General features: G+C 34.3%; 1 protein-coding gene across 3 annotated transcripts in view; it reads right to left on the bottom strand.

Annotated features, from left to right (window-relative positions):
* Positions 1-24,465, bottom strand: part of LOC135126892 (ecdysone-induced protein 74EF) — a 380,527-nt gene that overhangs the window by 37,888 nt on the left and 318,174 nt on the right. Inside the window, exon 1 of one of the 3 annotated variants that reach the window (XM_064053103.1) lies at positions 5,096-5,652. The exons of the other annotated variants lie outside the window; for them this stretch is intronic. Within the exon in view, the coding sequence (XP_063909173.1) occupies positions 5,096-5,357 (262 nt within the window). The 5' untranslated portion in view covers positions 5,358-5,652. Of the gene's footprint in view, positions 1-5,095; positions 5,653-24,465 lie in introns of those variants that run through there. 3 annotated transcript variants of the gene reach the window in all.

Genomic DNA, 24,465 nt, shown 5'->3' on the forward strand with positions numbered 1-24,465 from the left:
TATGGCTTTTTAGGGTGGAAGGCAATTAACTTGCGGGATTTCGCTCTTCGTGACATTGAAGGAAATACGTGGGCAAAATTTGTGTCACGTGTTTGGGTAGTTTATATGCGACGCACAAAAATTTTAATGCTATTACGATGTCTGAGTGATGAGCTGCTAGCTTCGTTCTGGATTACCTTAACCTCAACGAGAATGGGCACAGTGTTATTAATTAATCAACATTCTGTGCGATGTGGTCGCCGTTTCTTTGTACATGCATGTTTTCTTTCTTTCAGATTCAATAAACGAAACACAGTCCAACGTATTTTCTTCTTTTTTTATTGTTCCTAACCTTCCAACTTTACTAATGCAAATCGTCTCTTTCTATTTTCAGCTGTATCTCTTATGTTTTCATTCATTATCAACCTGTTTTCCTTCAATTCAATTTTTATTCTTTGCACTATTCTTTGATCTTATATGTAGTCCTCAACCATTATCTTTCTGCTTTGTACATTTTTCCCATTCACGTAAGACAAGTCAACTTTGTATGATTCATGCTTCTTTTAGTGTTCTTTTATTTTTTCTCCCAACACTGTGTTCCTCAACATTAGCCAGTTTTAATCTATCCGTCCATTTTTGATGAGCCCCTCCAGCCGATTCCGAAAATCGTGTGTTATCTATATATGTAGAGGTCGCGAAAATCCCTTACTTAAACAAATCCCAGACGAATATATTGATTTAAAGAAAGAGACCATCCCACGCCGTAAAAAACTGTAAAAGCGTGTACTAGCCATATGGTTTAATGTAATTTAATTAGTGTGGAACGGAAATAACCGGGAAAAAAATTTACAACGTCTTCATTCGCCCGAGGCGAGAAGCAAATAACAAGAAAGGGAACATGAAAAGAAAAAAATTATTTGGTCTGCATGGTTGGCATGTAGAATTCTGAGCTAACGGCCGGGGTTAGGTCTATAAATTACGTTGAAAATATGAATTAAAATCCGGAAGACACAAATTACCCAAGTTGCCGAGCCCACCCCACAATAATTGTCACAATCACTCTTCGACCGATTATTTACAAACCATAACTGGCTTCCCGCCGCTTCAACTACCACACTTTACAGCTTGCCCTCGTGTTAATTTTTGTGTCGAATGTAAACAGCAATCGTCAAGGGTTGCTGAAGTTTAGGTAAAAATGAGGACTTTATGGGGCATAAAATGAGATCTCCACCTAAATTTACTACGACAACAGTTAACATTTCTGTTATCTGGGGTGGCATTCAACTTTGACAAAGTCCCGTTATTTGCTAGACAGTTATTTACCCCGGCTTTATGAGCCACTTAAAGGGATGATTGTAAAACCAGCTACCGATCATAAAATTCGTAATAAAATTTTAGAACGTCTGCGTATTTATAGATGAAAAATAACAGATGTTTGCGTTTAAATTTCAGGCTGATTGACGAGGTGATGCATGGAAGTTTGTGGAAATTCAATTTCCTGGTTAAACAGCGAAGTATGAGCCGACAATGCAGCAACATATTTTTGGAGAGTTGTAACGAATGAGGAAAACGGTTAATTCTCGACCACGACTTCCTTGCCACTAGGCTTCGCATTTCTGGTTTGGAAAATACTTTCTGAATCACTAACTCGAGGGAAAACAAATTAGTGACGAGTCAGAATATCGTGGGTCTACATTTCTCAGGGTGTTTAGAACGATAAAACAACAAAACAGAGACACTTTGTCACGCTAGATAAATCCCCACATGAAAAAAGCCCATCCACAGGTAGTCATTATAACACGTTAGTATTCAAGTGGGGGAGTAGTTAGAATATCCGGAAATGTCTCTCTAGATTCCAACAGCTCTTGAAAACAGACAGCAAACCGCCTTTTATCACAGCCGACAAATTGAGGAGTGGACGAACTGGACCGCTGGATTTCTGACCTTGTCTAATAACAACTACCAACAGGAAAACGTTCGAACAATGCTTCAATAACCGAGTCATAAAAACTAATTCGTCTCATCACGCCTCTGATGCGGCCTTTGTGAAACGACAATAAGATGTAACTACTACGAAATGCGTATATGTGCCGGAAGTGTGAAATTTTCGACAAAAATGACAATGTCAAACCGCCTTCCTTTTCCCGCGTCTTAAAAAAATATGTTTACACTGCTCGTATAAACCACAAAATGCTGTGGTTGCTGGAAATGCCCCTCCACTTCGAACTGTCTTCGCGGAATTGTTTTCAGAAAAAGCACACAACTGTCGCCTAAAAATTCCGACCTAGTAGCCTGCGTTGGACACGCCCACTTCGTCGTCGATTAGTAAAAGTTCACCGGGAAACGCAAGACCGTCTAATTGCAAAACAGGGCCTACTCTACGCCAAAAATTTACGCCACACGTTGTGCAACTGTCTAATAAGCAGGCGATAAATTAGTGGTTAGGCTGTTTAGATACGGGTGTCGACCAGCGTGAGGACCCTGTATATGGCGGGCATTAAATAAATCAAAACAAGGAAGCTCTCGCTATCGATTGGGCAGATAAAGCGTCCTTGACCCAGAGGGTGGTCGGACCGAGCGAGATTTGAAATTTTATGAACCCTCGTCTCTGAATAAATGCGTTACAAGCCCTCAGGCTTCTAATTATTGTTTAGTACAAACCGACTGTCGGGAAGCAACCACGTCTCCATATTTTATTTCCCGGATTTCCGTCGAATTTTCATCCTCGTTCCTTAAATGTCGAAAGTTCATCATTACTATGTGAATTAGTATTCATTAGTTTTTATTTAGTGGGTTGGAGTGTTTATTATCGTACCATGTTTATAAGGTCAACACCGGAAATCCTAATTACGTGTCGGTCGTGTTAAATAATAAGAGGTGTCCCTTCTGGAATCGGGCAAGTATGACCAAATCCCTGTTTGTATGAGCGATTAGAGTCGCTTCCACGAAAAGAAAGCGATTAATAACGCCGGAATTCCAACCTAAAAGGGTTAGCTTTTTTGTGGGTCAAGTCCAGCGTTTTTACCTGTCCTGGCCCACTCCCACCGATGAATATTCAAAAAATTTAAATGGCCTCCATTATTTGTGTGCGTCTGGGTAAAATCTGGGGTTCTTCGAACTGTTAATATTCCAAGAGGAAATAACAATTACGATCAAACAGAAATAAATTATCTCGAACCTTGAACCTTCCATTTACGCTGAAACGATTTCCTATAACTCGATTTTTCGAGAGAGGGTGGATTCCTGTCAGTAACCTTATCCTTTTAACATTTTGCAAGAGAACCGTTCGCTAAAAAAACCGTAATAAAGCGTGCCGCCTTCGAAATTAAGATCGCAGAGGGTGGCAGGTATAAAGGATGCACTACCTGATACTATTTTAGGGCGGCGGAAAAAATAACGGTACGCTCGAAAATGGGTCAAATCTTTTTCAGTGGCGGCGATCGCATGCGTTCGGAGAAATTTCACTGATTGTAGCGTAGAAAATGTTGGGAATCTGAAGAAAGTTCTGCGATTTAATGGTTTCACATTTTGCTGCGGTTTCCATAATGCGTACAACTATTGCTAAAATCGCTATTGAGGTTAAGGACGAGCTCGCAAACTTAAAGTAAACGTTTATTATCTTAAACATCTGTTATCATATTTTTATTGCACAACTCTACGCTGGAAATGTTTTCCTGGACAATTACGCATCACTACCAAAACCTCCTACCGGCCTAGATTACTCCCATCTCTAAACATACGCGCGTTCGGAAAGTCGTCATCATTTCGACTGTTCTTCGATATAAACAGGGCGGTTTTTATCTCGTTAAACATATTTCGTGTAAACATTTGACTTACGAGGTGCGAACACAGCCAATTAATTATAATTAGCTCGGCATTACACCAAATGCAGGTGGAGTCTTTCTTTTAACTATTGTGAAGACATAATTATGCTTAATTTAAAAAAAAAAGATACATAATATGGCGGAGGTATAAGATGCATGGAAATTAAACAATTCAGACAATTTAAATAAATGAAAATAATAAAAAACGTGATGTCCCTTTATAAAAAGAATTTTTTGATGACCGAAAATAAAATCTGCTGAATACATACGAGAGTGTTTTGGAAAGTGGTCCTCCTTTAAAAAATAATGCATTTTAAAATCGAAATTTTTGCGAAAGTCGTTATAGCGAAATTCTGCCGCAATCTCTCGCCGTAAAACCAAGACTGTAGCCAGTAGCATTTGCGGATTTATAATTGGTATGATAATTTGATCGGCAATCTGTACATCCACCTGCCTACGGAGTGTATTAATCATCGAAAGGAAATCGCCGGTAATAAAGACTTTGCCTAGCTAACCTTTAACAAGCGGATGTGGCTTGTGTCAACTTATGGAGATGGTTGTCCCTGGAAAGGTCAGACACCCGCGCAATCCGGTGGGTTCAACACTTGCCACAATGGTACATTGGGACATACACCTGATACACATCTAATCGAAGGTCAAAATTGGTGACCGACCAAACCATTTCGCATTTACATAATTCAACAAAAAATCGACAGCCTTCTAAACAATTTATAAAAGAATATGTCAACAACCCCGCCACTGGGAATTGCTTGAACCATAACATGTCTATTGAAATGGCAAAATGAATAATTAATCAATCATTTGCAAGCGAAATTAATGGAAACCATGCTAGATCGACCGAACTTGTCCATGCGGAATGTTAATTTGGATAATTTAGCGTGAATCTGCATGGTAGGTGTTAAGGTAGACGCCGAATGCCACCAGGTGGGAGGGCGCGTGATGGTGCCAAATCAAAAATTTCGAAAAAAATGTGATCCTTGGATCCGTTTTTTGACACAAATCGACCGTGAGTGTGTACTTTTTTTATTTTTGCAATATAATAACCATGAATATTTTTGATTTCGATACCGAAATTTTAAACAAGTTTGATTTCCTGTTCCAAATTTCCTGTACTACTGATGAAGATTTTGAAAATTTAAAAATATTGGCTTCAGTTTTTGAAATTTTGGCCCTTGAAAAAAAACCGAAAGTCCGAAATAGTCTGCGGTTGCGATTTTGAAACCCGAAAATTTTGGGAGCCGTCCAGTTTTCAAAAAGATAGGGCCACTTACATCTTTTGATCAGACTCTTTTTGTAGGGTTTGCAGTCGGGTCCTTCCTGCATGATCTTGTCTTCCGTGTCGTCGCTCTCCGTGCCGGAGTCCCTGGCTCCCGGACTAATCCGGCCGCAGTTGATCCTGAGGTCCAGAGGCGACTCGTCAATGCACACGAAATCGTCGCATTCCTCCTTAATCCTGGGGGAGGATCCGGGACTCTTGAGCACCGGCGAGTCGGGAATAGTGGCTGGCATCTTGCACGGTTTAACCAGAATCATCGGACTGTCAGTTTATGATAGCATATTAGGGTGGCCTCACACTGTCACAATGTAAACACCTTGACACACGCGTGTGTTCTGTTCACCGAAGGGTACCTCAACGCGACTTGCTCGCCAGAACGTGCAGTGCAGACTAGTAGGGTTCGAATGTCCTACTGACTCAGATACACGGTCGTGCCGACGTCGGGAGCCTTCGTCAAAGTGCCTGCCTGCCTCTTTACTTTCATTTGGACACGGCGTGAATGCGCACAAGTTGGGTTAGGTTAGGCATCCTACATCGGCAGTGCTCGTATTCGTATTAGATGATAGCGTTTGCTAACGTCGTCTAATGCTGAATTGTTGTAAACAAACTTCCGTGTGGGCGGGTCCATTATCGCGCTATCGAACCGCAAGTCCGATTACCAAACATCACTTCTACAGGGAGATGGGTCGCCGGACTCGTTTTCGATGTGGAGGGGCTGTTTCGGCATTATTTGCGCTATCGACTATTTTCAGAACCGCGTTTCCGGTGCGAGCCGCTTTTCGCACGATCTCGGAAAGGGACGTCGAGCTTTTATGACTTTTCTAAGCCGACGATGGACGTCACAGTAAGTCTGTCCTAATGTTGGCCATCCCTGCTATTCTATACTTTCATTTTTTAACTCCTGAGACCGTAATGACAAAACTAAATGATTTTAGCCTGGATGTACTCGCCATGTTATAAAGCATGCCAACATTTTGCAGATTATATTTGTATTGTTTTATTACACAAGCCCATGAAAGCTTTCAGGAGCTGAAAAATTTTATGTTTTGCTTTTTTAAGTTGAAACTCACACTGTTCCCTTTTTTTTAATAGAACAGGTTAGTACTTCCAATCACTCAGTAATTCAACAACATTTGTCCTGTTGTTACAAATAGGATTCTCTACAAAAATCAATAATAATAATAATAATACCAGTAGTAACTTTGTCAACAATTTGACGTCTTGCCTGAATGCCGATCATATCCGGGTCACTAATGAGTTTTAATTAACAATAATATAAATGCCAACGCAAAACTTGAATCTACTTCACTTTAGATTCTATTTTCTAATGGCAACTTAGCCAATTTCAGTTTGTTTGTATCCACTTATACCTTTTACGTTTTCTGGCAGTTCCTCGTTAGATTATGATTTGTTATCAAAAGTTAAAGTGCTTCCAAAGAGTTTCTTGGCAATTGTTATTTAATGACCTACGAGTTAAAAAAAATAAACAAGTTACGCACATTTCAAAAATAATATGCATTTCATCACCTTGAAATATAGAATTTATCTAAAAAAATATTTTTGTTATCAAATTTTTAAAAGTGTTATTATCTTCTTTTACTTAATTTTTTTAAATATAGTGTCACGCTTCTAGATTACTACGACTTGACACTTTTTTAGTTGAATCGTATTAAATTTTGGATCATTTAACGAGTGTTCTAATAAAATTTTTAAAGGGATGAAAAAGGTTAACTAAACAACCAAAACATTGACTAATACTTATTTTGTCACCCTGTTCGACGTGAAAAAATATACAGTAGACTTTTCGAAAGGATACACTGAGAAAGCAATAAAAACACGATCAAAGACAGTCATGGATTTTTGAAAGTTTGTCTTCGGTTATTGCATTTTCGCCTCAAACTTTTAAATTGACGGTAATCTGACAAACCGAAATTTTTGATCATGTTTTTATTGCTCTCTCGGTACTAATTTACAACCTACGTAAACTTAAAAATATAATATGTATTCTTAAAAAAAAAATCAAATTTCAAATAAATAAAGTCGACTTATAAAAGATCCGCAACTCTAAATTACTAATTTAATTTCGTATCATGTCGATATACGCAATTATAGGTAAAATTGATATGAAAATTGACAACGTACACTTAATATTCATTACGTCATCGAATAAATGTTCTTTCCAACCGTTGTTGACATTTCTTCGGTGAGATTTCTCGCTGTTTGTATTTACCAAGAGTCTTACAGCTTGGAAAATAGAACAAGATAATGAGAACACTTTAATTTGTAAAGTCTGCACATGATTATAAATACAAGAAAATATTTGCTTCGGCCTATTTCCTTATTCTACGACTACTGCTTCTAAAAAACAGAAACAAATTCTCTCCTTGTCGATTAATGTTCATTACCCAGAAGTTTTAATCGAAAGCCAGTTACTCTGTTGTGATAACCACTATTGGAACGTTGTTTTCGTATCCACTAAAATTTAATTGTCCTGCTATTGTGTTCATTCAACCCCTCATAATCACGTCTTAAAATGTTAGTGGATACAAAAATAACGTTCTAGGTATACGTAGGTAAATAATTTACTGTTTGTTAAAAGGTATATCATTTAAGATTTAATGGCACACATAATATAAACATGTGAAACAAAGAGAAGTTAACCTTGACATTAGATAAGAAAAACTGTTGCCGAATTTGAATGAATAATAGCTTACTTAAAACCATAAAGCACATTATTACATAAATTTCAAATAACTTAATTTGGCAGATAAATACCCGTATCTACTTCACCATCAATTTATATTTTAGATTACAATATTTGTGCAATTTTAGAAAATTTTCATTGTTCTAAATATTAGGATAATCATATCACTATATGTGTTAAGATATAACGTTTTACATATAACAAATAATTCATTGTCCTATTAAATTAACAATAAATTAACAACACACGTAAGTTTGACGTCTGCAAACGTAAATTTTTCTTTTGTTTTTCCTTATCTAAAAAAAACAAACTTTCTATATATATTTCCTACACACTGGTGTCCAATCCAAACAATATACCTACTTAAATTTTCAAAAATTGCCTAGGATATTTTTATATTTATTCATAAATTTTTTGTGGACCCATATTTTTCCTCAAGTTGTTGCCTTATCAAACACCCACCTGTTTGATTTAAGGTTACATGTAGAACTTCGTACACATTTGTTACTCAAATACGCGTATTAATACCAAAAATTTATCACTGTAGTAACTGCCAGATAGTAAAAGGTTAACGAATTAAAACTGCTTGCGTTTACTTAAATTTAAATAAATATGTTAATTAAAAATATTTTCGCGTTATAATAACGCGGATACACAAAGGTGATATTTACTAAGACATTTCTATTTTGAAATCATGATGAGGCTTTATGAGTGACTTTTTAACACTCATTAGACTCATCTTAAGATAACTTTATTTTGTAGCGAGTGCCATCCCAGCAATTTACTTAATTAACTACCAAAGTTTCGCATCACTTCCAACAACAATTTCATAACCACCGATTAAAAGGTCTCCGAAATGAACCGTTATGTAATTTATTGATGGCAATTCATGATACCGTGGCTCTGTAATCTGACTTCCTTAAAACATGAGTCTGGTAAGAACGATAAGTGTCTAATTCGATTCAAATAAAAGGAAATGTGTGTTATCCGATCATTTTCAGACGATGAAGAGCTACGTATATAATTGATAAGTCATTCTAGAAATGCGGATATAAGTAATAACAGACAATGATTTAAGACTGAGTACAAAAGTGCTTATTTTGTAATGAATGATCATTATTTTATTCAGCTCTACGAGTTTTGAATAACAATAGAGAACAAGGACGAAGAATTCCCAACTTTGGTGTACTATGTTTAGACAATACACGAAATAATTTACTCTTGGTTGTGCATTTTTCTCAAGGTTGCAGCGTAGCAAAATAATGCAACGAAGTGGGATTTTTAATTAAATAAGTAAGCGACCTTAGAAAAAAATGCAACGGCCCAAGAATGCTCAAAATATTATGGATTTTAATTGTCGAGCTCATGTTGTGTAAACATAAACAATTAGTAGCCATTACCTCGAACGACCTCAAAAGATTTTTAATTCGTATCAAGGTTACTGCCAGAAAGATAACCATTGGATTTCGAACGTGGACCAGATTTTTTTTAGCGTGGTTAGAAAGCTTTTTGTCACTTTTGGAGACTACTTATGTACACATTTTTTGTACGATAGCTCTAGCGAAAGTGTAATTTATTAGTATATAATATAATTACAGGTAACAAAAGGCGATAAACAAATATTGAGCAACCCTACTACTTGCTGTCTGTAAGGTACGGATGTATGTGGCAACGTTTTACGGCTTTACAGAATTATCTCGTATTTGTGGAATTAGCCGATATAACAATAAAATACAACCTAAGGTTGACATCACATCTTCAGATTAAAATTATTTAAATCTTGACCTACCATGACCTTGTGTTAAGATTTCGAATATCAAAATTAATTTAGTTTTGTCGTTCTGCGTCTGAAAAAAAACCGTGAACTTGTAACATAACACATTTCTATAATATCTTGTGATTTGTTAAACAAAAAAACACGACATTGACACCACACAGATAATTTTAGAAGAGTGTTGAAGTGAAGAAACGGAATTATGACAAGACCACAAATATTTTTGCAGTAGTCACTGTTTTAATTATTCATATACGAAACCACGTCTATTTATGTACATTTCCACTTTTCTTTGAAGCGATAAGGCGTTGATTTTCAGTATTGTAGTATGTTTTTCGATAATAGTGGTCTATTTTTACACATGATACGTAAGATCCAAGCTTCTTCATCGCTTGGTAAGTCCGCTGTACGTAAATGTTATCAAATCCAAAGTAGGACATGACTTCGCATAAAAAAATAATAAAAGTTGTAGTAAATAGAATATTCTTTGTGAAATATAAAGTGGCTAATGTTCCCATTATTGTTTACTCAAGGACCTTCGCCGATATTAGGACGATAGCCCCTTTTAAACTAGCGCTTCCGAAGTGAGTTTCACAATTTGACCAGGTGTTCCCATTGTTAATCTTCCTAATAAATCCTTATTAACAAAAATACATGTTTTTGCTTCTGCAAATGATCGTCTGTCGTGTCTCACGTATGAGCAAAATGAGCCAAATTGTAGTAAGAAATCTAAAGTTATTTTTGTAGATGTCACGTTAACCCACATCTTTCTTCATTATTTTTATATTACGTACGGAAAATATCGAAATTATTAATAAGCTCTACTAGATGACGCCGAAAACTGCGCTGTTTATTTCAAAACAGAAGTAAGATATGAGGTTAGATCAACATTTTCCTTGTCGATGTGACACATTTTCATTTAATTATTATCAATCGATAATCCAGAACAACAACAGTATCGACACAGAACTGTTCAACAAACTACTAATCTTGTAAGCAGTGCAATAAATTATGTAAGTTCTCAAAGCTGTGTCTCCTCATTTCCAACTTTACCAAACTGACATTAAAACAATAGGAACTCAATACGTCAAAATATAAAATTATTATAGCCCATTTGAACTGAAAAAAACGGAGTCACGGCCTTGACGTCAAGGCATTATCGTAGGAAATGACTCATTTCCATAAGACTTAAGTCACTAGTGCCCTTGCCAGTCTTTTGACCCAAAACAATAGATTTCCGTCCTAGCAACAATTTTCCTGTTTACGATTTGTGGAAAAAATCGCCTAAAAACAAACACGTTGCGAACCAGGAAGTAAATTAATAATTCATTCGGATTTAATGTTTGTAAACTAGAAACTAGAATTAGAGTCAAGTTCACTACTCCGCACTCACGCCGTTATGCTTGCTGGTTTCACGTTTCGGTTTCTTTTTCTGTAAATAGAGCGGGGTACTATTATTTGTACCTACGTAGGTATCATTTCATTTCTCTTCGCAACATGAAATGGATAAACGTCGAGTATCAGTATATGGAGAAAGTTATCATTAACCAATTTAAATTTATACGGCTCTTAGCCCATTTATGACCACAGTCGTAAATACAATAGTCTTTATCTCTTGTATCATAACAGAGCCGGAAGGCTGCATCAACAGGTGTTGCTGGGAGTGATTACCAGTGAGGAATTTCGCCGAGGAAAGCTAAAGGACGTGATATTTACTTTCCGTTTCTCATGAGTTCTTTTAATGTGCGGAAAAGTGCTTCTTTCATCTAATTAATCAATCACAGAAGTACAAAAATTCGTGCCTAGCAGTAAACAGAATCTTTGCCAATCCAAATTCTTTCAATAGCTGATTTTGCATGAACTTTCTCTATTAATTCATAAGTAGATGCCTGTTATTGGAACTTTTTGTCTAATTGTACAAAAAGTCTCTCGTCTCTTATAAATAAATGTTTTTAAGTAGTTTTAAATTCAAAATAAAAAACACGAATTTTAGAATCACACGATATCTAAAGAAAATCACGAAATTTTTTTCATTGTAATTTTTATTGGCCTCATTCTTGAAGACAAAACAGATATTTAATACTTAAATGTTAGCACTTGTTTTTCCGATTTATGTGTTTCCTTGCAACTAAAGTGTTATTTATATATCAATTTCCAATTGTTATTGTTTAAAATTCCTTAAAGTATCCAAATTCTTGCAACACCTTCTATTTGTACTTTTCCAATGAGTACATATTTTGCGAACATTGATAACATTTTTGTCAGTTAATTGCGAAATTGTGAGTGATAACCGGAATTAAATGGTGTAGATTTGTTAGAAGTTGATACATACTCGTACTTGTCTATTATGCACATATCTATCCACACTATTGTTATTGTTTTGTTAAAAAAATGTTTATAATGAAATTCAATTCAAGCACGTATACACCTACAGCTATTTTTTATAAAAATATGATAATTTTGAGCAAATTCACAACCGTCGGAATTTTTCAGAATAGTAATTAAAAATTCATTAGTCATACCGGTATTTCGCTACTGTAAATTCAAACCGCAAACTAAGTAATGAGGTGTTTTATTCATCAATTTCTAATTTCTATAATTCAATTTAATAAGTTGTATAAACAAGCAGTGATTTAATAATAAATTGTTGATTTATTTTATGCATTTTGGGTGCACTGGGGTATTTCGGAATTGTTTTTAATGTGATAATCTTATCTCTCTAATCTTTGTGAGGTTATTATTTATTTTGTAGTGCATGTAATATTGTCTACATAATTGAAACGGCACGTGTAGATTTTTTAACTGCGAAGGACAATTGCCATATCTAATTTAGCAAGTAGGCATTATAACATCTGATACGAACATTCACACTGAACAACAACTTCACACACGATACAACAAATGCAAAAATACTCCAAGAGAACAAAATCAAATGCAAATGAGGATACGTTTGTTTATAACTAAGCAAAAGGATACTTCCTACATATCACGCGAATGTTGCACTTTAATAACTTGATCTGTAAACAAAACTAAAAATAGTTTTTGCATACAAAATAGGTTATCTTGAACTCCACGTGTCATTTTTCTTCGTGCACTGTTTTCATATCGTAAATTCCGTAAGTAAATTTACGTTGTAACGTTCGCACTTTTTTACGAAAGGTGCAATTAACCGTCATCGATTAAAATATTATTGTAAAATGAATAGCTTACTAACATTATTTAATAAACAACGTGCTTCACGACAACATTATTTAACTTTTTTCGCCGGCCTTAACCTGAATCCGTAGCATTTCAATGAAAATTAAAATTGTGAGTCTTGGCGAACAAGGAAATCGCCGTTTTATAATAATAACACAATCACGTTATGACTTTTACCGGTTTTTATATTTTTTTATGCAAATGAGGAAGGTCAGGTGAAATTGTGACGTATGAAATTAAAACCGGAGACGCGGTTATGAATATGGTGAGGAGTCACAAAAACAGAAAGAATCTATTAGATAAAAGCGTGCTTATTATTTATAGAGTTTGTTACCGAGACACGTGTTTCTCTGAGCTCATGTGCTTATATTTATTTAAGAAAAAAGCAACACGTGCTGAGCCCCCCTGCTTCGAATATCAAATATCTTAGAGGATCTATAATTTGGTCTTTTTGTGTTCAAAACTACCGCATACTGCTGGAAAAACAAATGGAAGCAAAACATTATGAAAACGTGGCGAAAGGGGATAGTAACTTTATTTTCTAGAACAATTAATGCTAGGTATCGATAAAACTCTCCGCAGTGATATTAATAATAGTGTCGATCTATTCTAGTCCTTATGTTGAAACAGCTAATGACTGTTCACTGTGAATCCATTTTGAAAATTTATCAATGTAGAAGATCATATTTATTACAAAATTTATTTTTAAATAACTTTTACAACAATAAATTGATTGCTTAAACGTAGAGCAACGTCGGATTAAATGCGTTTGCACATTATAAGCATTTAAGTAGTAAAAGCGAACAACATAGAAAGATAAAAACGGAGTTACAGTGTGTTAGATTTCTAAATAATTATCAGGTACAATTAGGTGACAACGATATGAAATTTAAATAAAAACTAATTTGATCTGCAGCACCTCTGAAAATCTCGAACAAAGCAAGTATTTTTTCAATCATTATAATATGAAGACCATTATAAACTAAAACCATGCGGAGAATTGTCCAGACATCCTGTGCAACTGTGGGGGAGTTTTATTTGAGGACTCCATTGAAAACGCAGCCTTTAATTATACTAACACACGTTCTTTTTTACCGCAAATGTAAAAACTGGTCTAAACTTATTCGGGTAGAACCCTCTTTGCATGTGAAGCACAACCAGTGCATGTTACACGTATTTTTGACTACAGATTTATTTAGTAATTTTTGGTACGGAAAAAGGTTTTAATTTTAACACATACAGTGTGTAACACTATTGAAGTTACTTTAAGGATTTCAGAGAATTTAAAAGGAGGGTTTCTGAAATATGCTCGTAGAATAATAAACCATAATGAGAACATAAATTATTATATATATGAGATTTGGTGAGCGTTTTACCATTGCGGAAATATTCGTAAGTTACACTTAAATAATTTCGGAGATTATCTGTCTAATAAAATCACCTATAGTACGACACAGGGGGAAACGAATGACCGACATTTTCGTATTCTACGGGGTGTGAAATGTCGATACAATTGTCATAATGACCCTATTTTCGAAAAAATACAGTTTATTTTTCCAAGACCACCCGTAAAACCGAACGTGGTAAATACATATATTAAAAGTGTCACATTTTCCGAAGCTTCGATTACATAAATGTGGGAACTTCGAATGTCAAACGAAATAAAATACTTTTGAAAGAGTATGGTTATAATTTTTGCGATTTTACACATTCTATTATTATTATTATTATTATTTTATATCTGCACATATTTTTCGATTGTTGGTGAATTCTCTTTCAAAATTTAATTAATATCCAAAAAAGCCGGAGATAAAAATTTTAACAACCCTGTATTTGGTTAAATATTTATATTAATATTACTGATACTAGTGGCTTTTGTATAACGGCCAATAATTCACGATTCGGGTTCTTCGACAATATGGTTCAGTGTTGAAAAAAATAAATATAAAACATGAAACAAGTTATTCTGTCGTGTTGACCATTATTTAAAATACAACAGCGGAAGTTCCAAACTGTTCAAAAGTTTGTGGTTGTTAAAAAATTTAATTACCTTGGACTGTGTTTTTTTCGCAAATGTTAATCACTTAACAAAATTTTCACTTGTAAAAGTGTTGCAACTTTTCTATAACCACAAAAAATAGTTGGATACTAATGTGAAAAATGCTATTTTGGTCCAAAAGATTGACGATTTCTTGACGAGGCGTAGACGTAAAATTACCAGCAAAATTTGTTTTGACTTTATTTTGATAAATAAATTTTTAGAACAGATTTAAACTGAATTACTAATGACAGTATTGCTCATTTTTCCGTCTTGAAATGTTTATTTTTCGCAGTTATAGATTAGTGAACTTTTTAAATAATTTAAAATTGGACAAAACATAGTTATTTGTTTTCAACGTTCCAGGAATGTAACGATGACATCCATTATTCTTTTGACTTTACGATCCTAAACAAAAGAAGTGTTGTAATAACGTTTCGTGAACCCGAGAATACGAAAAATATGTTTCTTTTTCCGTCTGTCTGTCTGTCGTTTGTGTCGATTTTTATTATGCGATAATCTCTGAAACTACTGGACCGATTGATGTCAAATTTTGTATTTATATGAGGAATACCACGTGGATGGTATTTAGGATTTCAGCTCATTATATTGTGTAGGTTATCCAAATTTTTGTGAAATAATTTACTCATGTACTTGTAACTTATAAATCTGATACGATTTTGTCTATTATTATTACATTTGTTTAACACTTAAGCTGTTTTTTTCCTTCGAGATATGTTTTTCTTTATTAATCAACTGCACGTATTCAAATTGATATCAGTGTCCTTATTAAAATGTTGATGACGTCATAACAAAATTTTGCTATGGCAAACTTACTTGAAACACACACATAACATGCTTCTTTACTTGTAGTTTAACAATCCAGACATAGTTTTATTTTAACTTATAGGGGTTATCATGAAAATAAATTTCGTAAAACTAAATTTTATCATTTTTGCAAGAAGCTGCATTTGTTCGACTTTACTTTCGGAGCAGGAGAAGTTCTGTCTAAATAGCCTTAGACCAATTTTTTTGTAACGTTTTAATCAGTGTGTTTTTGATTATGAATTTATAATGATTTTATATTATCTTACACAAATTTCGTTCTTTGAAATCAATATTAAAATAACATTTAAATATACAAATCTGATTTAGTTGTTTCGCCATTTATAAACAGTATCATTCGCAACTCGTTTTGAAATCAAAGCCAATTTTTACATTTTTTTTTTTGCAAATTCAGCGAGTTTCTAAAAAGAACACAACCTGGGTTTTATTGCTTCACTAGTAACTTGAGTTGACTAAGATTCAGTTTGTATTAGAAGAGTCCATTAAAATGTGTTAGATTAGTTTTTGGATTTTTACTTTCTTAACAATTTTCTGCTTTTGAGGAAATACTTAAAAATTTGTAACAAGTATCTGAAGTGTTGCAGGTAAAACTCGGGGCGTAAGCTAAAAAATATTGTAGTAAAGTCCATCCGACGAATGCTTATTTTTATGTTTTCTGGACGTTTCAGGACCCCTGTAGTACGAAAAACTGTGTCTCCTATTTCCGTCTATCTGTTATCCCGGCGTCTATTTTATTAGACAGATAATCTCCGAAACTACCGATTGTTGTCAAATTTTCTGTCAACCAAATTTGTCTAATCATCCCCACCAACAATTTTATGATGTCAGCTAAAATTTCGCAATAAAGGATATTTAAATTATCTATATAAAATAATCTACTCTTGTAGTTATGGTTTATGAATCCACCTTGATTTTGTTTATTAACATTATAATGTTCGTTGTTTAATTTTTCCTAGTCTTTAGATGCATAATACGAACTTCGACAAGCGGGTCTCGTGGAGTAGACAATCGAGCGCTCGCTTTGCAAATGAATTTTCTTTTATTGATCAAATTAATAAACGGTTCCCTCCATTTTGTCGAAAATGTAAGAATACAGTGATGTTGCGGCCGCCTATATTTGATACAATAAAATCGTAATTGTCAAATAACTGGTTTTATCAAAATAATATTCGGACCGTTTTACTCAACTGCAGCTTAATTAAGTAATTAAGTAGTCAAATTTCATTTTCTTTTAAAAGAAATGCATATGGACTTTGATGGGGTCCGCCCCGGGTACCAAGCACCAAGGGGTGACAACGACAACTCACTCGCACAGCCAGAGAATACTTACAGAAGAATCACTCTGCACAAACATACAAAAAAAAATCGGGACGGCAGACAGACGGACAGACGGACAGACAGACAGACAGACAGACAGACAGACGGACAGACCGACAAACAGACAGACAGACAGACGGACAGATGGACAGACAGACAGACAGACAGACAGACAGACAGACAGACAGACAGACAGACAGACAGACAGACAGACAGACAGACAGACAGACAGAAACGGGAGATCCATTTCTTCGTACTGTAGGGGTAAAAGTGGAGAGTCGGCCGACGGACTTCATTACAATACTTCCTAATATTTTACCTTTTTTTTTCTTAATATTCCATTTTAAATATGTTTCAAGTTTCATGTTGTGAAAAGAAGTTTACACATTTTAAAACAAAAAGGCAAACTGTTAGACCACCCATCCGCCCTATCTCAATTGTGATGATTTTTTTCATTCGTCCTGAATCAAAGGGACTCAGCTTAACTACAAAGTACTTATTTCTTTACAAGAAATTAAAAACATGTTTTTGAGCATCCTGTTGTTCAAGGAATACTATGTGTATTAAGAAAAAAAGGCAAAATATAATAAGCCCCGCCTCTCGAACTGACAACGAATGAAAAATTCATCACAATTGAGAATTGAGATCGGAGCGGGCCTAATCTTCGGCTTTATTTTTTTCTTAATATACATAATAACGGTTGTCTTTGAACAACACAATACTCAAAAACATATTTTTACTTTCTCGTAAAGAAATAAGGATTTTGCTGTTAAGCTCCGTCCCCTTGGCTGACGACGAATAAAAAAAAATCATCCCAATTGAGACAGGGCAGGTGGGCGGGGTTACATTTTGCCTTTTTTTCTTAGTATGTGTAGACTTATTTCGACAACAAGAAACTTAAAATGTGTCCAAAATGGTAAATTTTTGTAGTAATCAATTTAAATCCTCTACTTTGCTTCTACAACCACTTTAAATACGGCAAAAGTTGAACATCAAAGTTTACTATCAATGGCAACTTGGCGACGGAGTTTATAAATGACAATTTTCAGCTCTAATTAAAGCAACGTCAGCGGGAACAACTGCAACGGTAAGTTTATAAATCCCACTGCTAACGTCATCAAAAAAAGATGTCCATGGGATAGTTCCAAATCTGACAAAAATCTGTGATGAATTTTTTGCAGAGGACATAATTTTGGAAATGTTACGACTGAGGCGAAGCCGCCAGCATTTCTTCCCAAGAAGTGGTTCGGTGGACTATATTGGAGCTTTTCAGATTCATCGTAAAATAGCCCCATTTTGAGTATGTTCCGAGTCTAGCGCTTTGTCTAAGATTTTTTTAACCATTTGTTTCGGTGGCTTCATGTGAAAGAAGCTTTTCAAAATTGAAATTGGTGATATCGTGCGTAAGGTCCACAATGAGCTAAGCGCGACTAAACAATCTTTCAATTTTAAAATTTTATGGGTATAAACATAATCGGTCGAAGTTAAGCATGTATTCAGAATGTATTTTTTTTAACTGCATTTTAACAGTCCAGAGGTATATTTATTTTACTTACAGTGGTTATAATTTTACGTCATCATATCTTGATACATTTTATTTTGTGAAACAATTGACGAATACAAATTTTTTAAAAACACTTTCTTCAAAAAAGTGAAAGCCTTTTTCGGAAAGGGTTTCCTATGAATCAAAATTGAGAATATCTTGGAAATGAGTGATGGAAAAAACAAATCTAATTAGAACACACAAGAAGAGAAAAAAAAGCAGACAGTTTTTGCACCTTACTTGGTCACCATACACGAAGAATTGGATTTTAAATAGGTTTATTTTTTGCGAGCTTCAGGATACTTCTAATAATTTAAATTCACCATTTATTCATTTATTCAAAAACGCGAACTAAGACGTTATCCATTGTGAAGGAATAATTGCGATTTCATGCAGTCTGGAGTGCATACCTTTGCAATTTTGCGTGAAAAAACCAGAACAAAAATTTACATAGTTTCATCGCCCGAACTGTACTTTCTAGAACCAACCGGCGTACCTTTTTCTGCAGGCGCGATTTTTAAAGAAACCACAAAAACAATGAGTTTTAAGCAGCTGTGCATCATAAATATACAGCACATCTTCATTTCAGTCGAAATTAACCCACACAATTACAGGTGTTATACAAAATTGCAATTTATACCCCTCGAAAACCATAATCATCAATTAAAAAATAATTACGTACGACGAGTAATTAATTATTATTATGCGGGCGTATTTTAGAGCAGTCCCACCTATACGGCACAGACCAAAAGGAAAAGTCAACATTGCGGTACCAAGCAAATTACGAATGCTTCAGCTTAAATAAACGTAATTTGTTTATGCTGTTGGAAATAACCTGTCGCCATTACATGGAGGTGCAAAACAACGAGTCGCGTCTTATTTACTATTTGGCTGGTGTTATTTTTCGCGATTCGCGGGCCGGCTGTTCGCCGAGGGGCGGCAGACGAGAGAGGATGGAGCGGGAAGTGCAAGTGCAGCGAACGCATTCAAGGCTAAACTGCATACCACCGATTCACACAGCATTCCTGCTAAATGAAAGCTACGCTCCTGCAGAGCTTTTAACCCAAAAACCTACTTGTCGCAATTTCTGCATTTTCATCGCAGGACTTTTCATCAAAAGGATGTGCAACAACGTTCCTGCTGAAACGCAGCCAGCCAGCAGGAGAAAGCTCGAAGTGCGCGAGGTTTTTCTCCGAGATAGAGGGGGTTTTCTGTTACCAACGTATGCAAGGATTTTACAAATATTTACCAGTGGCAGATATTGTGATAAGACACTACGAATACGGATTTTTGTAGACGGAGACAGTTCATAAAATTTTGATCTTAAAATTTAATTCAGACGGTTGACGCATTCGTATAAGAAAGCTTTTGTGTTGCGGTTTCAGTCCAAGTAGTACAAAGTTAATTTTATCGCATTTCAGCAACAGACTCAATGCGCTGTGCAGACGACGCGTTTTGTGGTGTAACAAATAGTCGATACGATGGCCCTTGAGGGTCCATTATTGGATCTTATGTTTATACTATATGGGATACAGGGATAGCACGTTCTGTGCTGATGACACTACCATGAATTCTTTAATTTCTTTTCTTGGGGATAAAAATAAATAAAAATAAAAAACAAACCTACTATAAGTACTTTTAATAATTCGCTCTAAAGATACAAAGACAGGTACAATGTTTCCCACTCACATTAAAAATTACTCTCAACTTCACAGAAACTGTTAGTTCTTAAAGCAATTAAACATTGTACAATGTACCTCGTTGATTACAATAAAATATGAATGAAACGTTTCATTTTTACTAATAAAACCTGACAACTATACATAATTCCCGAATTTGTTACATTTGTCTTAACATGTAGATATTAAAAATTCGTCTTCCTACAAATGACCTTAAATTTTCTTTCCCTTTACCAAAAATGTTATGACGTGTAAGGAATAACGCATTAAATTAAACATTTCGACTTTACATTCGTTTGTAAATGTTCCTGTTAATTTATTTTCTTAATTGGTGTTTTAAAGAATTTTACAAAATCCTGCGGGAATCTCGTCTTTTGTTTTAGACGTAATCAGAAAAAATCTTGGGACACCTCTGTTTTGTTTCAGAAAGAATTTAAAGGAATATTAGGGGTCTTTGATATTTTGTTTTAGAAAGAATTGAATGGAATCTTGGAAGCTTCTTCTGGGAGTTCATGGTGTTTTATTTTAGAATTTTATTTAAGCATTTTGGATATCCCATGGTGTTTTTTATTTGAAAGAATTTGAAAGGATCTGGTGTTCTATTTGAAAATAAATTATAAAATTTTGTTATATAGGCAATTTGTGTTTTTTTAAAACTTGTAAGAGTAATTGTAGAAATAATAATAATAAAATCGCCAGAGGGACGAAAATGGGATTACTACTTAGATTTCTCTCGAAAGTACAGAAGTTTTTACATATTTTTACAAATTTTTCAACTGAATTTATTACGGGTGTTGGTAAATTTTTCCAACAAGGTTTTATCGACACATTTTGCAAACAATTTTTCGGATTTATTAGACAAACGCCTAATGTAACGCACCAGTGCCAGTGTAAAAATTATTAACAGTAAAGTTGGGACGGCATCCGAAGGAGAACTTGATAAAATAATAACTTGATTGTCAAATAAGCATATCTTCTAACGTTAGACGATAAACAACAACAATAAAATTGTTTTGTATTTATGTAACGAAGGCGTAACATTTGATCCTTTGTACTGGCGGGAATTCCCATCACTAACAAAAAGTACTTTACGCACGAATTTCATAGGAACTTATTTCTATAAAAGTGAAAACATTTCAAAATAAATAGGTACATGTTATTATTTAGTCGTTTCCCATATTATTCTTGAGTGCTGTGAAAAATAAAACTCGTAGCTGAACACTATAACAACAGTACTTAACCTAAACAAAATTTACTTTCATAAAAATATCTAAAAGACAAATTAATAAAAAAAGACAGAACTTCCTTAGCCTCTGAGTAATAATAGAATCTCACTTCTTTAAAAAATATAAAATTGCATTTTTTTTTTGTGCTAATTTCTATAAATTAAAAAATATAGATAAAAAAGTCATCATTTAAGAAAAGAAAGTCCACTTCATGAACACTTCAAGCGACTTTCGTGTTACAACTCTAGGACGCTAGTTTGTGTAATGTACAATTTGGATTTTTTTATGAAAATTTGGATGCCTATGGTAAAAACTCAAGGCGGATGCATAAACCACAAGTACAAGAGTATGTCATTTTGCAAAGTTTAAATGGTGTTAAAAAATTTTTGAAGGGACGTCATCAAGTTGTTTTACCATCCATCGTTATTCCTAACACACATTTAAAATTCGACAGTAATCTCTGAAATTTTAAAATAAACACAGACCCAACAGACATACCGACGACAGACAAACGGAAACCGGAGACCCATTTTTTAGTATTCTAGGAGCCATGAAACGTTGAGAAGGCCATTCCTCCTATTACAATACTTCCTTAGCTTATACTTGGGAAGTAATTATTAGATTATTAAAGTTAGTACTGACTGCCACACAAAGAGATATTAACTTAACTAATTATTTTAGCAAAAGATTTGAATATAAAATGTCCTAAAAATTAAATTATTTAATACATATTTCAATCTACTCATACTTTGATGATAGATATTAAAAATGACATTAAACATTTTTCTGGAATAGTCATTTTTATTCAGAAAAAAGATCGTGACCTTTCGAAAAAATCAATGTTTTTCGCACAAAAAAAAAATCGTTAGGAATCTTCGAACTGCAATGAATGTATTTGAAAGAAGCTAAAATTGGAAATTTATTCGAGCATGTTAAACTAGCAATTTCGGATGATTTATTATATGCCGATAATTGGAACTTTCGGGTCATATTGATTATATTATTATTTCCATCCAATATGAGGAGTACTTTTACAGACAGTGAAAACTCTCCTAACCATCAGTAATGATCTTTTCAGCTTTTGCCAATAATTTTGAAAATATACCTATAGAACAACTCTTGAAAATTAACATAAATTAGGAAGTCGAAATACACTAGAATTTTACTGATCGTGTCTCTAAACGTATCTCAACAACTTAACTTGCAAATTCTGAGAGTGATACATTAGACTTATCAACATAAGTAACAATGTCGATTTAAATACACTTCAAATTGTCACAACAAAATTGACAGATCTTCCTGCCCACTTTATTTGAAAACCATTAAATTTGATTTTGCGGTTTTTTTTTTGTAATAAATAAAAGTAAATAATGAAATATAAATATCTACTGTAAACATTCAACTCGGATTCCTAAACCACACTTGTAGGAGTATGTTATAATACAAAATTTAAATAACATTTCCTATTGTAAAATTTGAAGATGTCGTCATCCCATTGTTGGGAAGGATGGTCAGATATATTTTAGTTGATTCCAGACGAAATGCCTAACATACATACAAAATTTCACAACAATCGATTCAGTAGTTTCGAAGATTACCAGGCAGATAGATAGAAATGGGAGTCCTATTTTTTCGGACTTTGAAGGTCATGAAACGTCGAGAAAACAAAAAAATGCTCTGGAAGTAAAACTGACTGTAGCCGATCAGTAAAATCTAACACATTTTAAAAATTGCAATTTTAAAGCCAGTAAAATATGATGTGGTTAGTACTTTTTTTAACAACTCTCTTGCTCAGAATTGTAAAAAATTATAATCATATCGTCGTCAGAGTAGTTTTTGTCTTTTGTTACTATTTTCATACATTAAAATAGCAATATCTACGTGAATCACTTCATTTCATGTTTGGAGCCGTACGTTTCGATCACTGTCACATCCACGTAACATTCAAATTAATTTTAAAGTAACAGACTGTGGTAGCATTGAGGCCCAGCCAACTACCAACATAAAATTATTGAGTACTAATGCTACATTTTGAAGCGTTATTTTTATTTAATATTATTCTGTATTAAAATATATAATACTAATAAGAGAACTCGTTGCTTACAGTTCTTCTTTATATATGTATGTATTATTGTAAGCTAATTATTTTAACCCGAGTTTCATGATAAACGTTAAAAGCCTCTAGCTGACTAACTCATTTCACAATTTCACATAAGAGTGGAATGCACTACAACACTTATAGTATGTCCAACAATAAAAAAAAAAAAATACTGAAACCAACTTTAGTACAAATGTGTCTAAAGGTTAAATTAGTAATAGAAATTAAATAAATTAGTTTAGACAATACTTGGTAATTAGAAAAATTGACGTCTCAAAAGTAGTGCCAAATAGTTTCAATTTCTTCCGTAAAACGCTATTCTCTCCACCAGTTACTTATTGTTTATGACGGTAGAAACGAATTGAATGTTTTCTATTACCGTATCCATCCAGTACAACCGTTAATATTGGCTGTCACAAACCAGGGACAATTCCATCTGTATACGCCCCAAGACCAAAATGTCAAATCGCCCTCACACTCCAGACCTTCCTTTATTATAAAATATATAAACATAGAAGACAAAGACAACGCAGCATAATGGCGCCCTTTTCGAATTTGCGTCCGTTTGCGAAACTATGTGCGAATTTTCTGGCAAGCGTACAAACGTTTTAAAATAATCGTGTTAAACGTAACAGCAGACTTATTATTCTGTTTGTAAGTCAACGCATCCTAACGAAAGTAAAAATTATCCTTGGACGTGGCTGTTATTTCGGTTGAAACGGTGTAGAACGATTTGGTCTCAGTGTCTGCGAACTCGCGTTTGCTATCCGCTTCAAGTCACGGCCCGGAAAGCGATTTTGATTCAGGCAGACAGACACAATTGCATTTGTATTCATTATGCGTGCATACATTTGCAGTGTAAACGAATTCGTAGGTAAACCAATTTAAAACAGCAAACTGCATTGTGGACGGCTCGAAGGAGTTTTCACTGACCCGGCTAAT

This window comes from Zophobas morio, unplaced genomic scaffold, assembly GCF_036711695.1.
Source record: "Zophobas morio isolate AGI-343-1 ecotype UQ-CSIRO unplaced genomic scaffold, CSIRO_AGI_Zmor_V1 ptg000011l, whole genome shotgun sequence".
In the NCBI taxonomy this organism is placed as follows: Eukaryota; Metazoa; Arthropoda; class Insecta; order Coleoptera; family Tenebrionidae; genus Zophobas; species Zophobas morio.